Source organism: Henningerozyma blattae, chromosome 2 (assembly GCF_000315915.1).
Source record: "Henningerozyma blattae CBS 6284 chromosome 2, complete genome".
NCBI classification, from domain to species: Eukaryota; Fungi; Ascomycota; class Saccharomycetes; order Saccharomycetales; family Saccharomycetaceae; genus Henningerozyma; species Henningerozyma blattae.
Window position 1 is genome coordinate 1,367,508 of NC_020186.1, and position 16,606 is coordinate 1,384,113.

The following is a 16,606-nucleotide window of genomic DNA, read 5'->3' on the forward strand; positions in this document are numbered from 1 at the left end:
TAATAGCAATAGCAATAGCAAAAGTAACTTACCGTCGGCTAACCGCCTCGCCCTCGTTTTGTCCATCGCCCCATCACAGATTACGTATTTCGTCACTGCATTTCGTCACTGCATTTCGCACGGTCGTCGGCCGTGACCGCTCCGGTTTCAGCGAGATCGCAATATAAAGGGCGAGATGCAAGAGTTGCAAAAGATGTATATATATATATATATATACACATACACACCTACACATACACATCTACACTTGTTATCCAGATACAAAGAACCTTGTAACCTGCCAAGCAAGTCGTACACTATAACTTCATATCTCCGCCCACACTCACATGTCTGCCTTCGCCCGCTTTCTTAATAGCCCTACCGGCCCTAAAACTGTCCACTTCTGGGCCCCCACTTTGAAATGGGGCTTGGTCGTTGCTGGTCTTTCCGATACACAAAGACCCGTCCACAAACTCAGCGGTACACAAAACCTGTCGTTGCTCGCCACCGGTCTGGTTTGGACCCGTTGGTCGTTTGTCATCAAGCCCAAGAATTACCTACTGGCTTCGGTCAACTTCTTTTTGACGCTGACTGCCGGGTACCAGATCTCACGTATAGTACGTTTCCGCTCAGCAGAAGGTGACGACGCCAAGGGTATTTTGAAGTACATCATCGATGGGCAAACGAGCGAGTAGCCGTGTCCAATGCAAGTGCAGTCGCAAGCTCGTGTGTATATATATATAGCCACCTCTGTAATTATTTTATATTCCTTCTACAATACTTACTATTCATAATTATTTGCACATACAATACACGCTGTTATGTAATACATTCTTGCAAGTTGGTATTGCAGGTACCGGCCCGGGAAACACGCGGGAAACACGCGGGAAACACAAAACGCAAGGCTTCACTACCCTTAAATCTCATAGTATTCAAATACAATTTTGGAAAACCAAATGGCAATGTACTAATTCCTTTCCCCTTCACACTGTCACGTGACATACCTGAATCTTGTCAACAAAAAAATTAATTAATTTTGCGCAAGCCCGGAATCGAACCGGGGGCCCAACGATGGCAACGTTGGATTTTACCACTAAACCACTTGCGCTTAAGAAAATTGAGTGGACGAGTCAGGAATCGAACCAGAGACCTCTTCCTTGCAAGGGAAGCGCGCTACCAACTACGCCACACGCCCAGTGAATTTCTTGGAATTTGTGGTAGACGAGATCGACTTTATACTCATCTACAAGTTGCTAACTAGAAATTATCCCTGACTTAAGACATAAATTTATAGTTCTTTCATATAGTTGTATAGTTTAAAAACGAACAACAATTATATTCGTAAGTTCGAAGGATTAACTGGTGTCAAATAAGTTAATAAGATTGTTAAGTTCAGTTTTTGGTAGTTACTATTTAAGTGTATCGTACTCCTAAGTTAGTTTACAACATTGTGACATAGTGATACTGTCAGTGCACTGCGTCAAGGGTTAGAATCTTACAAGCCCTAACTAAATCAGAGACGTTTGCGTCAACATGTTGCGACGCGTAAACTCGCTTGTATATACTGAATAAGATAAGTAAGTTATAGTTATAAGAATAATCAGGGTTATAGTCATCTGTAAAATACTAGCCAGACCACTATATAATAAAATTTGAATTAAGTAACCGTCACCAAGAGAAATTCAAGTAGCTCTTATTTTTTTAATTTATTCCAAATTCATGTACCCAAACACACATTTATATTATTTGTTTGAATAAGCAAATTTATATGTATAGGGATATGTAAATGTATAAATAAGGAAGTAGAAGTAAGAATAAAAAAGAGAGAGAAAAAAAAAAAGAAAAAAAAATAAGAGAGAGAGAGAAAAAGAAAATAAGCAAGTATATGTATAAGTTAAGTATTGATTGAAGTATCCTAAGAAGTGAAAGATAAAGAGACACCCAATTGATGTACAGGTTCACTCAATTTCAAGACGTTGAAGGAAGTACCGAAACCCAAACTAATACCCTTTTGCAAAGTTTGTTTGTATGATAAAGCCAAAGCACCGTTATCGTTCAATTTAGCCTTAATTTGAGAAGTTGTATCTGGGTTATACTTGGTGGCAAATTCGATATTAACAGATTGGTTTGAAGAAGAAGCAGTAGAACCAGAAGCAGCTGGGGCTGGATTGGAAGAAGTAGTGGCCTTAGCACCGACTTGTAAAATTGGAGAAACTTTTTGGAAGAAAGAAACAGAAGTCAAATTCTTGTTATTGGTAGAACAAGTCAAAGTGTATTCCTTGGAATTGTAACCTAAAGCCAAGGCATAACGAGACAAATTACCTTGAGAGATATCGTACCCGAATTCTGCACCAGCCACAATACCATCATGAGCAACAGTCAAATCACCTACAAAGACAGGAGATTTCAATAGATCAAAAGAACCTTTGGCAGCAAAATATTGTTGAACAAACGACAAGTTCAATTTGGCGTTCTTGGAGATATTTGGAATCAAAGAAGTTTGCAACTCAGTCTTCAAACCTGGAGTCAATTCGGCCAATTCCAATTTTGTGGTTAAGTTATTACTGTTGGACCAAGATTGAGTCAAATTCAAACCAGAAGCCTTGTCGAAAAACTTAGATTCAATCGAGGCGTTCAATGGAGCATCTTTGGCTGGTTGTTTAGCCTTGACATTGAATTTCACACCATTGGAAGCTGTAGTAGAGACCTCGACTTGAGCTACTTGGCTATGGTAAAAATCATTATTCAACAAACCGTTGATATCTTTAGAGATTCCTGAAAAGAATGGAGGGGCCATTGTGAGATTATTATTAGTGGGGGGGGGGGGGGAGATTGGCGAAATGTAATGTGATGTGCTGTGCTGTGGTATGCTATGGTATACTGGCTACAAAGCGTAAGGAAACTAACAACAATATCTTATGGAACTTGGATCTCCGTAAAATTATAATATAAATGCAAGTGTATACATATATTTGTATAAATACGAATGGTTTTCCCTATTACCTTGAACCATGCGGCTACTTATATACGTATGTCTTGGCTTGTAAACTAAATCCGGTGGCGCATCACGGGCCGACCGGGCCGGGGATCGAACGGCCGAGGGGTCACCCCACCGTGCCTGACGATTTTATCGGTTACGATGTCAGTTACGCCCGGACACGCTGCCGGACACTACGGCAGTTTAACGACTACTTAAAGGGCGTTGTGCCAGCCAGCCTTTCCAAGCTTATTATGATTGTTCCCATTGTTTCAATCGCCTACACGATCTCCAGGTTTCTAATAAAGTTTTAATATATTTTATTGATTCAAATATATTAGCTGCATTATTATTGTTATTACCACTGTTTAATTGTTAATATTGCTCATATAAATATTATCCCCTCGCGATGCCCGCCCTACCCTGCAAAACTCTTCTCGTGAACTCTTTACGTTCTTCTGCACGTGCTCCTTTACAAGCCTCATCTCGTCGTTGGGCTTCTGCTCCTGCTGTGTCAAAGGCCTTATTGGCTGATCTTCCTGCTCGTTGGGATGGATTACAAGAATCAGAACAAGATTCCATCTTGACAGCTTTGGCCGAACGTCAAAAACTGCCATGGTCACAACTTACGTCTCAAGAACAACAAGCTGCTTGGTACATTTCTTACGGTAGCTGGGGTCCACGTAGACCAGTGTTGGCTCGTGGTGATGCCACTTATATTGCCAGAGGTACTGTCATTGGTCTTATCCTTTCATTAGCATTGTTTGCTGGAGTCCGTTCTTTGGCAGATGAAGATCCACGTACTATGACTAAAGAATGGCAATTGAAGTCAGATGAATATTTGAAATCAAAGAACGCCAACCCATGGGGTGGTTACTCTCAAGTACAATCTAAATAGTTGTTGACCTTGTATGTTTTGCCACCATTATTATTATTATTACTATAATAATTTATTATTTTTTATATTCCAAGGAAAAAAAAAAAAAGAAACCTTGTCACGTGCGCGCGAGCGCGCATTACGTATATAGATATATCTATATAATATTTATATTTATTTATAACTTATATTTATTAAAGTAAATAATCCTTTAAGAGCTACTATATCAAATCTAGCACAAGACAGACAAAAGAAAAAAGAAAATGGCCAGTGACTTTTCAGATTTCGATTCGTTTCTAGAACCCAATTTCGATTCAATCCATTTCACTAACGAATTGTTGAAAATTACAAACACAAATGAAAATTCATTAGATATACAAACCTCTATTAAAAAAATCCATTACGATTATAATGAATTGGATACAAATTTCGACCAATTGATAAAAGAGCATTCCAAACAAATCATTGCCAAGATCCATTACAATAAACAATTGAAATCAATCATACAATCCAACTTGTCTGATTCAATCAATTTCCTAAATTTAAATTATAAAAGATTACAAGACGATATTATCGTACCTTATGAAAAGGCTCAGAAATTACAACAAGTTCTTTCTAAGTTACATCAAACGATCATTCTTCTTAGAGATTCTCTGATATATATCCATCTGGTCCATAGAATTCATAATTTATTCCAATTCATCGATAATGAAAAAGATTTACCCCTAGACGTAGCGTTACAATTATCCTCATTACATTATCAAATCATCATCTGTTTGAATGAAAATAAAAATTTGACTCCATTGAAATTAATTAAAAATTTAAACAATACCATAGTTACACCAAATAAATCGAAATTATTGTCATATTTGTCGTTACAATTATCCAAAGAATGTTGGAATTTATCGAAATTACCCTTATCCTTGAATAAGATCGTCATTTCCAATCTATCGTTTGCCTTATTTAATTTATCTCCACATGAATTTATTACTACCATTCAAAAAATCATTTTAACTATAGTGACTCCAATATCTCAAAATTTAATTAAAACAATCAATTCTATTAAAAATTTCCCTCAAGAGTTTACTAAATGTGTAAAGATTAGTAATAACATTTATCAATTAGAAACCATCTTGGCAGACATAAAGTATAAAGATTCTAATTTATTACTAGAATATATGAATAACCCATTACGTATGGCAAAACCAAATTTACCAAAGACTATATATTGGAATACAATCTCTACAAACTTTAAAAAGGAATTTGAAATATCTGTAAATAGAGGTGGTCCAGTGGGGAAATCTTTAATGAAAAATAAAGAGTTTATTAAAGAGACAATAAAAAATTTAATGGTCGAATCTACAGGAGATGATGATTATAAAAAAAACTTGAATACAATGTTGAAATCAATATCAATTTTACAATGAAAAAAATAAATAATATCTATACAAACCTATCTATATATATATATATACTATGATACAATTACACTTTACTTATTTTTTTGGTTTGGGGTTTTAACCTTCTGTTCGGAAGATAGGTTTCATTTTTTTTTCATTCTTCCTCTTTAATTTCTTTATATTCTTTCTAATCTCTTTACGTTTCAATATATTCATTTGTGCCAATCGTTTAGCCTTTCTTTGCTTTTGGCCCATTCGACGTTTTTTGATCCTTTTTAAATCTTGATTATTTTTTTCCACTTCATCATTATATCTCTTTAAATCTATGACTCGTCCATGATATTGCGCAAACATACTAATTGGCTCTTCTTTATTATTAAAAATACTATCACCATCAATAGCTACTTGTTCAAATTCTTTTCTTTGTAATTTATTACATGTATATTTATAATATTCGATAGGTCGACTAATTTTAGTTTCTTCTACTATTTCTTCATTAAGTTGAACTTTAGTTAAATCGTTGGAAAATAAGGGAAACAGTTCAAACTCATTCACACTGGTATCATCATTATTATCCTCCATATTGGATTTACTTTATTTTACTTGACTTATCAAATTGTTAGCAATAAAATTTGATGCTTCATTATTTTTTTTTATATTGCGTGCGTGTGTTGTTAAACGCAAATTTTAAATAAAAAGATGTTATAATATTCATAAAAAAATAAAAAAAAAACCAAAAACAAGCAGTCTCATCTCAATAAGATCTCGTTTCACATTTAACATGTACAAGATATATAATATTTTATTTCTATATTTATTTTCTTTTGTATCTGTAATGGGTATTCCCATTACTTATTAATTATGGTAGCGCCGCGCTCGAGATCTTGGAAATTTCTGTAAAAATATAGAGATTCAAATAGATGTCTAATCATCCGTTTCTTCGAGATTGAAAATAAAGAGAATATATAAAACAGGGTTATTTAAATTATATATCAGGGACTGAACTATAAAAAAAATGAAAATAAAAATCCAATTAAATAGCAATAAAACAAAAAAACAAAAAAAAATTATAAAAAATTATTAAATAAAAGCAATTGGTAATACCCTAAAGTTATATATCTCAAATCTGCTATCACCCAATGACTCAAGATATAGAACTTTTCAATTTAGAGGATGGTATCCAATTAGTATCACCATGTATCATCGTTCATGGTCAAGTAGTTAAAAAAAATGGTGCATCTACTATTCAAATTCAACATCCACAATTACCACCATTAACATATCCAATTAATGAAACCCATTTCAAAGCCACCATTATGTTATCACCAGGGGAAAACCGTTTCACTTTTATTACCAACACAAACGTATCTCGTGTCATTACATGTTTTTATTCACCGTTAACTCAAAACTTACCAATCCATTTATGTTTATTGTTAGCAAAGGATTCTCCAATGGTGTACGATGCCCCTAAAACCCAGATCCAAAGAGAAAATGGGAACGGTCTCGATTTAGCTATTAAAAAATTAAGAGTAGGTGCTAGATTAATGCAAGCATTTACTAATGAACAAATGTTAAGAAATGGGTTTGGTCAACGTACTTTTAGTTTTGTTGAAGAATATGCATGGGATACAACTTTCAAACAAAATGTAGCAATGAGAAATACAGTTAAAATCCATATTTTACGTAGTGATAAAACTACTGCCGAAATTAGATCTCATAACGTAGCTCAACAAAACCCTAAGGCTTCTGATTCTGGAGCATTATTTAGTTGGGCCATTGATGCTGTTAAGAATACTGATTGGTATAAGAATTCAGAACACCCAGTACAAGCTGCTTGTATGATAATGGATGCTCATTGGGATGGTAAATTCATTACTGGTCATGCTGCTTTAGGTGGTGGTACTGCTGATGTTAAGATGGCTATATTTGGTTCACATGGTCTTTACTCTTGGCCAACATGTATTGAAGATTTGATCCCATATTATCAAGATGAAACTCGTACTTCATTAAATGAAGTGGCTAATGATAATGGTGAGTGTGGTACTCATTGGGAATGTTTAAATATTACTCTTGGTGCATTTCTTCATGAAATTGGCCATTCATTGGGCTCTCCGCATCAAGTCAATGGTATCATGCTAAGAGATTATGTTACATTAAATAGATCTTTCATGACTAAAGAAGCTTTTTCTGTAAGAACAAACTCATATGGTGCTGCACCACCTATTTTCCCAAAGGAGGAATGTACATGGAATCGTCTAGATCTTCTACGTTATATTTATAAACCATCATGCACAGTTCCAACCGATTATTATGATCCTTCATTTATGAAACCACACAGATTATCTAATTATGGAGTTTCTGCACCAACTGTTTATCCATTAGGGAATAACTCTGCAAGAATTGTTTCCAAGACAGGTATTTACTGTCTTTCTGTTATTTACGATGATTTAGAAAGAGGTCATATGGAATGGTTACCAAAATCTTTGGGAGGTGAAGGTCCAATCCGTGAATTAATTGTAAATTTGAAACAATTACAAGATTTATTACCAGCAGATCAAGTTGCAAAACATGGTAATGATTTTAGTGTTAGAATTATGGCTGTGAATTCAGATGATCAAAACATTTCAAACTTCCCTGAATTATTGAAAGTTAAGCAAATTTCCATGGATAAATATGGATTATCAAAAGGTGTTCTTGGTGTTAAATCTCCTATTTTAGGTGATCCAAACCGTGGTGAAGATATAGGTATTGTTCCAATCAGAATCAAAGACGTCATTGCTGTTAGAGTTTATCACGGTGGTGCTCTAGATGGTTTGAGATTCTATTACGGTAAAGATTCTGGCGCACAAGGTGGGAAGGCTCCAAGTATTCCACCTAGAACTTATATGAGCTCTGTATCAGACAAGATGAAGAATTTCTCAATTAGCGATAAATCACCAAGTGTATTATTTGGTAACCAAACAAATAATTATTCGGATGTTAATTTAGAAAAGGGTGAAATCATAACTGGTTTCAATCTAAGAAAAGGTGTTTGGATTGATGCTATTCAAATTTTAACTTCTCATGGTAGAATCACGAGCATGTTTGGTAATGCAACTGGTGGTAGTGGTGGTGAATTGAACCCACCACAAGGCCAATACATCTTGGGTTTGTACGGTAGAGTCGGACAATGGGTTGATGCTATGGGTATCGTCTATGGTCACTCACCATAAGTGAATGATGCTATTGAGAAAAATAAGTAAGAATCACTATCGTTATTTTTTTTTAATTTTGTCCTTATCGTCTTCATTTTATTAGATACCAAATTTTCTTCATTTTATAAAAATTTCATTGCTTTTTAAATCCTTTTAGCTATATAAATAGTAGCAATCATTCAATATAAGTATACTGCAAAAATATTCAAAAAGCGTATTTATCTTCCCATCAATTTATTATACTAATTAGGCAATAGAACAACAATTTAGACGAACGGGAAAATAATAAACACTCTTTGTGAATATGGGAAAAGCAGATATTTAATGTAAATAATTTTTTTGAATTGAAAAACAGTATAAAACCTGATCTAAGAGATAATAGGATTCTCTTGATCAGGATATCAACTACTATTAACGTGATTAATTTATCATGCCATTTTTCCAAAATTTGTATGTTCATTAGCTATATTATTTTTTTAAATTCAAATACAAAAAAAAAAAAAAATTAACAAAAAAATTACAAAAAAATACAAAAATTACTAACACTTTATCAAACTTTAAGTTCAAAAAACCATACGTTCAATATTATTTTCCTTTGCCAATTTTTTTTTTTGAATTTAATGAATATCGTGTATCGATAGTAATTTAAATACTGGTCAAACAATTCGTTCTTCTAGAGGTTTCAAATGGAACAATACTCAAGAAGAGACCGGTATTTCTCAAGATCCACCAACCCCTCAGAATAATAAGAGCATTAGAACCCCATTAAAAGTTCCTCCACATACACCTAATGGTAAACAAACACAACAAACACAATTCAATTCTCCTTTACAGTTAAAGCAACCGTTACAGCAGCCGCAACTACCCCATTTACATGGTCAACCTCAACAACCACAAATTGTTACCGACTACAATTATACACCAACTCATCAGAAACCATATATACAACCACCAGAAAATACTGTAGTATCATCACATCAGGATTTAAAGCATGTGGTAGAAATGACTTTAGGTTCTGATGGTGTCTTGAACCAAGCTGTGAAATTACCAAAAGGTGAAGATATTAATGAATGGATGGCCCTACACTGTGTTGATTTCTACAATCAAATTAATATGTTGTATGGTGCTATAACAGAGTTTTGCTCACCACAATCATGCCCAAGAATGATTGCTACAAACGAATATGAATATTTATGGAGTTTCCAAAAAAATGAACCACCTGTTTCAATACCATCCCCACAATATGTTGAAGCGCTAATGAGATGGTGTCAAAACCAATTTGATGATGAAGCTATTTTCCCATCAAAAATAACTGGTAGTTTCCCATCCAAATTCATTGAAAGATACGTCGTTCCAATGTTAAGAAGGCTGTTTAGAGTTTATGCTCATATATATTGTCATCATTTCAATGAGATTTTGGAACTGAACTTACAAACAGTTTTGAATACGAGTTTCAAGCATTTTTGTTTATTTGCACAAGAATTCCAATTATTGAAATCATCTGATTATGGTCCATTATTGGAATTAGTTGTGGAATTGAGAGATAAATAGGTATTAAATAGAACGAACCGATAAAACAAGAAAGAAATAAAGAAAGAAATAAGCATATCTAAGTTTTGTACACTATTGCCCCTCACATACAACCATTAATAGTAATATCGAAAATATAATTTATAATATCCTATTTACATAATACCACCCAGCATTTTATTAATGTTGAATAATTTTTATAGCACAGACTAATTCAAATGTAATCTCCTTTTCTGTTATTCCTTTTTTTTTTTATTTTTTTTTTGTTAATTTTTAGTTTTCAGACATTTTCATTCCATTAAGCCATTCATTCTTGATTTGTTTTCAAGGCGAAATTACCAAATTTAGAAGTTGCTCAAGCATTAAGGAACTTGACTTTTTTTTTTTGTAAGTTAAAAGGAACCCTCGAATTTTATTAGTGATAAAAAGAGAATATATACAAGTAAAATAAATTGTTTTAGTACTACCAGAAATAAAATGTCCGTATCAATTTTATTATTGACCTGTATACTGGCAACATGTATAGCTTTGGTTCTTTATGGCAAGACTTTATTAGGTAAGATTTATTTGCATTGTTCAAGCCCTCCAAAGGATTTACTTACAATATTATCTACTAATAAGGTAATTGAATTAGGCATAAAAAATGGACCAATTAGAAAAGAATTAATATTATCTAGTGCCAACCCATCAGTATTCAGCACTTACGAAAATCCAAATCAGATAATTATTCCGTCAAATGTAATGGTATCAAAAGATTATGGAAAGAGGAAACTATTTGGATTCTTTCATCCATATTGTAACGCTGGTGGTGGTGGTGAGAAAGTATTATGGAAAGCTGTTGAATCTACATTAGCAGATGATGCAAAAAATGTTGTCGTTCTTTATACAGGTGACAGAGATTCTTCTCCAAATGAGATCTTAGCAAGCGTCATTAAGAGCTTTGATTATAAATTAGATGAAAAAAGAATTGTATTTATTTATTTGAAATACCGTTATTTAGTGGATAGTAAGACTTGGCCACATTTCACATTATTAGGTCAAGCTATTGGTTCGATGCTTTTAACATTAGAAGCTATTTTGCAGTGCCCCTGTGATATTTGGTGTGATACAATGGGATATCCATTTGGTTACCCAATTGCAAGCATTTTATTGAAAGTTCCAATCGTTACCTATACACATTATCCAGTTATTTCTACTGATATGTTTAATAAATTGTCTGTTTCAATTAAAAGTCCCCTTGATATTAAAACAAGATTGAAATATTGCTATTGGAAACTATTTATGTTCTGGTATCAAAATGTTGGATCGTATGTAACCATTGCCACAACAAATTCTACATGGACGAGCAACCATATTAGCCAGATCTGGACTAATATTAAAAATCATATACTTTATCCACCTTGTTCAACTGAAAAACTAATAATTCAAAATAAAACTTGGGACAGAAAGAATCAAGCAGTAGTAATTGCACAATTTAGACCAGAAAAGAGACACCAATTAATTATTAAATCATATGGTAAAATATACCATCGATTACTTGTTGAAGATGAATCCAAATTAAAAAATTACCCAATATTAATTTTGATCGGTTCAACTCGTTCTCAAGCTGACAGAGATTATGTCAAAAGTTTACAAGATTTAGCTTACCATGAATTAAAAGTTCCTCAAAATAGAATCATTTTCCATACTGATTGCTCGTATACTGAAATGAAACGATATTTACAAGAATCATCATACGGTATCAATGCTATGTGGAATGAACATTTTGGTATTGCTGTTGTTGAGTACGTTGCCTCTGGCTTAATTCCATTAGTTCATGCTTCAGCTGGTCCATTATTAGATATTGTTGTCCCATGGGATAAAAGTAATCATTGCCAAGCTAATATAACTTCTGATGAAACCAGAACTGGTTATTTCTTTAAAAGTATTGAAGATCCTGACTATTATGATTCTCAGAAAGAGAAATCTAAAACCGATTACCCATCATTGGATGAAATATTACTAAATACATGTGAGCTTGATAATAAATCAAAGTATGAGATATCAGAAAGAGGTAAAGAATGTGCATTGGAAAAATTTTCAGATGAAAAATTTAATATTAATTGGAAAAAATATGTCTTGGACGCTTTGTAATGTTGTTGTTTTTTTTAAACTTTTTCTATAATAAATACCTTAAGTAATATACTATGTAATTTTTCCCTCCTTTTTTTGCATTTTGTTTAACATTTTTAATGATTTGTTTATAATTATTGCACATAGAGACAAAATTTTAAAGGTTTAAAAAAATAATTTAAAAAGAAGTAAATAAAAAAATCAAGAATGTAAATAATATTTAACGAATAAATGTATATATAGATAAAACAAATGTAAAACAGTACTTAAAAGCGTAATGAATGGGAAAAAAATATCAAATGAATTCAAAAATAAAAAAAAAATGAAATAAAAATCAATAATATTACAAAATAAGAGAAATAATAAAAGGAAAATGTAAAGTTTTAAAGAAAATAGAATAATTTATTCGTTACGTGCCGTTGACACGTAAATTGCGGTAATATTTTTAGCCAAGTCATCTTCATCTTCATCTTCATCCTGATTTTCATCTTGATAATCGGGTGTTGGTAAATGACTATTTGAATTATTATTTAAATTAAAGTTTGAAGTAGATGAGTTTTTTGTTGTTGTTTCTGATAAATTGATCGATCTTGAATTTGAACGTGATATGGCAATTGAATAAGAACTTATGGAATTGGATGAATTAGATAGTCTTTTATTACTCTTTAAAGTATCTGTTGATTTTCTTGAAGTTGTCGGTAGATCAAGAGATTTTCTTGAATTTTCATTTGAATTTCTTAAAAGTTCATTTGATTTCCTTGGATTTCTTGGAAGATCCAAAGAATTTCTTGTAGTTATTACGTTATTTGGAATTATATTTAAAGCTGGGCTGGCAAATTCATTTGGCTTATTTACCAATATGGTATTTGAAGAAGAAGAATTTGAAACTTTCCCATCATTAACGTTCATGACGTTTGGTTTGAAATTTGTATTTAAAGTTGTTAAAGTGGCAGATGACGAAGATGTAGGTAATTGACGTGATTTGATTAAACTCTTTACATATCTAGCCTTTTCAAATGGATCAGTATAAGAAGTTAATTTTTTAATATCATGGAACCATAGCATCATTACTTCATATGAATCAGCTTTTAAAATCCAATTATGACCTTTATTTATGATTGAATTACTTGAATTTTTAGAATGAATCACAAATTTGTTACTATTTTGATTTTCAGCAGTGGAAGAATTTTTCTTGGAATGTTCAGTTACAGTTAATTCCATTAAAGGTATTGACATGATTGGAGTTAAATCATTATTTCTATCGTTTGATTTAAATTCATGTAAAAAATTTGGGGTTAAAATGAAAAATCCACGAGCATATGATTTTAAAAATTTTGATTTTCTTTCCAAGAAATCAGAACGAATCACATAAGTCATTGGATTAAATTGATGTTTATATAAAATAGAATCCATAGATCTTTTTTTAATCTTGTTTGAAATCAAATTATCATTTCTTTCAATGAAATTATTCCATTCAAACTCAGGATCTTTATTAATAATAGTTTCGTCTAGTTTTTTAATTAAAGAATTGAAAATCAGGTTTGCCTTTGCAGTTAATAATGAAGCGTATCTAAATAAGACTGATTGAATTTCTTGCATAATGACTTTTTCTAATTGAGAAGCTGAAGATTGTAAATTTTGAAAAGCATTAAATAAATAATTTTCTTCATTTAATTGTCTTTCAATTTGTCTATCCAAGATGAATTTTGTTAAATAAGGATCTAATTTAATAGAATTTTCAGAAGATAAACTTGTTGAAGAAGGGGATGTTGAAGTTGTTGAAGAATAATTATAGATATCTTTGATGGAATTATTAAATTTATTCAATTCATGTGAAGTCTTTGTAATTTCATTTGAACAATTATTTTTAAAATCTGAATGTAGGGATTTGATTTCTTTAATTTTGACCAATAAATCCTCTTTTAATTCGGTTAATCTTGGAATGACGTTATTTCTCAATTCTTTAGAAATCTTGGAGGCATGTGCTGCTGCGTTGTTATGATAATTATTCAAGATACCTGGTAAATCACTTATCGAACCATTACCTACGGGTAAGAATAAATCATCATTATTTGGTAGAGGTATTGAATTTGAAGCTAAATTTTCTCTCACAGAATCTTCATCGAAATGATCATCCTCATTATCTGAATCCATTAAATCCATACCATTATTATTAAAATTTAAAGATGGGAATTGAACTGCATTAGATAATCTAGCTTGTTGTCTAATAATTTCATCTTGAATTGAAGCCACTTCATTGAAATATATTATGATTGATTTAATAATTCTTCTCCAATTTTGAAATCTAATAACCAATACATCAGTTGGGTGAGCTTTGTAAGGCAATTGAATACTTAGTGGAGAACGTGGATCCATCTGCATATTTTTATTTTGAGTATGGTTATGATTATGATGAAGATGTTTTTGAAGTTTATGGTTTGGTGAGTGTTGAATATTAAAGTTGTGCATCAATTTATCATTATTTAAGATTGGGATTTTTTTAGTGGAAAGAATATGATGAGATTCATTTGGGGCGGTGACAGTAGTGACAGTAGTGTTACTAGTAATGGGTTGTTCAATAGCAGTTGAAGGCATATTGAAACCAAAAAAAAAATTCTCGGTTTGATAAACAAGTAAGTAAATAAATAAAGAGGTAAATATATGATAGAGCTCAAGTTTGTTTTTTTTTAGTCGAAAAAAAATCTGTAAATCAAATAATTATATATAAACAAATACAATTACAAATACAATTACAAATACAATCATAAATATAAATAACAATGGGACAACAACAACATTAAATTTCAATTTCCTATTTTTGCTTATTCCAAAAATAAAAAAAAAAAAGAAGACTTAGAATAGAAATGTTAATTAAACTTGAAATAAGCTAACTTCAGTAATCAAATCAATCCAATGAAAAAAGAAAAAAGAATCGTCGACCTCAATTAAGAATTCTCAAACAAATTTCCTTTTCTAATTAAATCGATTGTCAGGATGAGTTTAAATTTCTTTTTCAATTGGAAAAGGGAAAACAGTGAACGTAAAGGGAAATTAAAGCATACAAAGGGAAATTAAAGCACGAAAACACGAAAAGGGAAATTTGGCAAAAAATATCAAAAATATCAAAAAAAAAAATATCAAAAAAAAAAATATCAAAAAAAAAAAAGATTATCCGAGAATGTTCGCGGGTTCGAGACTTAACCGGAGTCCAATACGCGAAACGGCAATACGCGAAACGGCAACTGCGAGATATGATACAACTAGTTTAAGTCACTGGTAAACATTAATGAAACTGCAATTGCAAAGGTTGTATGTTGATGATAGATGATAAGCACAAGTGATGAACAAATCGATGAAGCGATGGAAATTGAAATTGCATAATCCAAAGAAACACAGAAAGCTCAAGTATAAACAGTTGTATTGCGAAGAAGATTTGGTAAAATTGATAATCATTTTGATACTGGTGATAATTATATTAGTATTGATAAAAGATATTATAAACAAGTTGGTAAATAATTTAATTGTCTTTAAATTGCTGCTAGCAAATGGGGGTGCAATTAATGTATTGGATTGGATAATCAATTTTGTAAGATACTTATATTAGGCGTATATAGAAAACATTTTTTGTTTGTTTGTTTGTTTGTTTGTTTGTATGTTTGTATAGAATATTATAAATTTGTCCTTCGTATTATTTCATTCAAGTCTATAGTCGTACTTTGACTACGAGTGTGTGATCTACCACGAGAATAAGGGTGGTGTTTCCGTAGAGGTCCAGTGGGGGATTGTGCTGAAGCTGTGATGGTGGTGGGGGATTGAGTAGTATCTGGGATATACAATTTATTTAAACTTGGCAATGACAAGTTTCTCTTGTGTGCTTGCAAGGGTGATTGTTTGAACGAATCATAACCGTTTGTTGTTTGATTGATTGTGATGGGGGTGAGAGTTTCATCTTCATCTTCGAGCCCAGTTTCATGAAGCGATAATTTTTGATTCAATTGAACTACACCTCTAGATCCAATCTTTGCTGGGGACGAAGTTCTTTTTGACACACGATTATTCTCTGGAGGGAACTTGTAAGGCTTGGGCGGAGGAGCAGTGGTTGTGGTGGGTGTGCAGCCATGCATGAGTTTATAAATTTCCAAACTCTTGTTCAAGTTTTCCAATTTATAGAATTGTTGTTTTGTTCTTTCCTGTTCCAATTTGAATTCCAAACATTTCAGAATGGTTTGTTCAGAATAGGATGTGTTGAGTTCTTTACCAAACAGAATATTTAAAAGGTCCATTCCTGAGTGTTTGCTTTACTGAGTTGGGGTATGCATTTGGAACAGTAGTTGTTGCAATTATGCATGTACATATATATATATATATATAAATATTTATGCACACTTTTTATTTTTTTCTGCAATGTGTAGAGAGAATGATGTTGTTTACGCAAATACCGGATCGGGTAAGACGATGATTATATTGGAAAAAGTGGAAAAAATGAAAAAATGAAGAATTGGGAAAAGAAAAAATGAAAAAAACAAAATGTCGATTA

At 32.1% G+C, this 16,606-nt stretch overlaps 10 protein-coding genes and 2 non-coding genes across 12 annotated transcripts; 6 read left to right on the top strand and 6 right to left on the bottom strand.

Annotated features, from left to right (window-relative positions):
* Positions 1–326: 326 nt before the first annotated feature.
* Positions 327–674, top strand: MPC3 (mitochondrial pyruvate carrier; the record flags this gene model as incomplete). The annotated part of the gene is made up of 1 exon (XM_004178876.1): positions 327–674. The coding sequence occupies one exon, from the start codon at positions 327–329 to the stop codon at positions 672–674; it is 348 nt and encodes a 115-aa protein (XP_004178924.1).
* A 342-nt stretch (positions 675–1,016) lies between these two features.
* On the bottom strand, positions 1,017–1,087 carry TBLA0Btrna16G. Its single transcript has one exon. It is a non-coding gene; the product is annotated as a tRNA-Gly (tRNA).
* A 14-nt stretch (positions 1,088–1,101) lies between these two features.
* On the bottom strand, positions 1,102–1,174 carry TBLA0Btrna16A. Its single transcript has one exon. It is a non-coding gene; the product is annotated as a tRNA-Ala (tRNA).
* Positions 1,175–1,894: 720 nt separating this feature from the next.
* On the bottom strand, positions 1,895–2,776 carry POR1 (porin POR1; the record flags this gene model as incomplete). Its single annotated transcript, XM_004178877.1, has 1 exon — positions 1,895–2,776. The coding sequence occupies one exon, from the start codon at positions 2,774–2,776 to the stop codon at positions 1,895–1,897; it is 882 nt and encodes a 293-aa protein (XP_004178925.1).
* A 589-nt stretch (positions 2,777–3,365) lies between these two features.
* Positions 3,366–3,854, top strand: COX5A (cytochrome c oxidase subunit Va; the record flags this gene model as incomplete). The annotated part of the gene is made up of 1 exon (XM_004178878.1): positions 3,366–3,854. The coding sequence occupies one exon, from the start codon at positions 3,366–3,368 to the stop codon at positions 3,852–3,854; it is 489 nt and encodes a 162-aa protein (XP_004178926.1).
* A 242-nt stretch (positions 3,855–4,096) lies between these two features.
* On the top strand, positions 4,097–5,260 carry COG5 (Golgi transport complex subunit COG5; the record flags this gene model as incomplete). The annotated part of the gene is made up of 1 exon (XM_004178879.1): positions 4,097–5,260. One exon carries the CDS (start codon positions 4,097–4,099, stop codon positions 5,258–5,260), a length of 1,164 nt encoding a protein of 387 aa, XP_004178927.1.
* A 90-nt stretch (positions 5,261–5,350) lies between these two features.
* Positions 5,351–5,815, bottom strand: TBLA0B05830 (uncharacterized protein; the record flags this gene model as incomplete). Its single annotated transcript, XM_004178880.1, has 1 exon — positions 5,351–5,815. The coding sequence occupies one exon, from the start codon at positions 5,813–5,815 to the stop codon at positions 5,351–5,353; it is 465 nt and encodes a 154-aa protein (XP_004178928.1).
* A 557-nt stretch (positions 5,816–6,372) lies between these two features.
* Positions 6,373–8,445, top strand: TBLA0B05840 (putative metalloendopeptidase; the record flags this gene model as incomplete). The annotated part of the gene is made up of 1 exon (XM_004178881.1): positions 6,373–8,445. The coding sequence occupies one exon, from the start codon at positions 6,373–6,375 to the stop codon at positions 8,443–8,445; it is 2,073 nt and encodes a 690-aa protein (XP_004178929.1).
* Positions 8,446–8,857: 412 nt separating this feature from the next.
* On the top strand, positions 8,858–9,978 carry MOB1 (Mob1p; the record flags this gene model as incomplete). The annotated part of the gene is made up of 2 exons (XM_004178882.1): positions 8,858–8,877; positions 9,069–9,978. The coding sequence occupies 2 exons, from the start codon at positions 8,858–8,860 to the stop codon at positions 9,976–9,978; spliced, it is 930 nt and encodes a 309-aa protein (XP_004178930.1).
* Positions 9,979–10,434: 456 nt separating this feature from the next.
* Positions 10,435–12,090, top strand: ALG11 (alpha-1,2-mannosyltransferase ALG11; the record flags this gene model as incomplete). The annotated part of the gene is made up of 1 exon (XM_004178883.1): positions 10,435–12,090. The coding sequence occupies one exon, from the start codon at positions 10,435–10,437 to the stop codon at positions 12,088–12,090; it is 1,656 nt and encodes a 551-aa protein (XP_004178931.1).
* Positions 12,091–12,471: 381 nt separating this feature from the next.
* On the bottom strand, positions 12,472–14,664 carry TBLA0B05870 (SLM1 family PH domain-containing protein; the record flags this gene model as incomplete). Its single annotated transcript, XM_004178884.1, has 1 exon — positions 12,472–14,664. One exon carries the CDS (start codon positions 14,662–14,664, stop codon positions 12,472–12,474), a length of 2,193 nt encoding a protein of 730 aa, XP_004178932.1.
* Positions 14,665–15,737: 1,073 nt separating this feature from the next.
* TBLA0B05880 (uncharacterized protein) lies at positions 15,738–16,352 on the bottom strand (the record flags this gene model as incomplete). The annotated part of the gene is made up of 1 exon (XM_004178885.1): positions 15,738–16,352. One exon carries the CDS (start codon positions 16,350–16,352, stop codon positions 15,738–15,740), a length of 615 nt encoding a protein of 204 aa, XP_004178933.1.
* Positions 16,353–16,606: the final 254 nt, after the last annotated feature.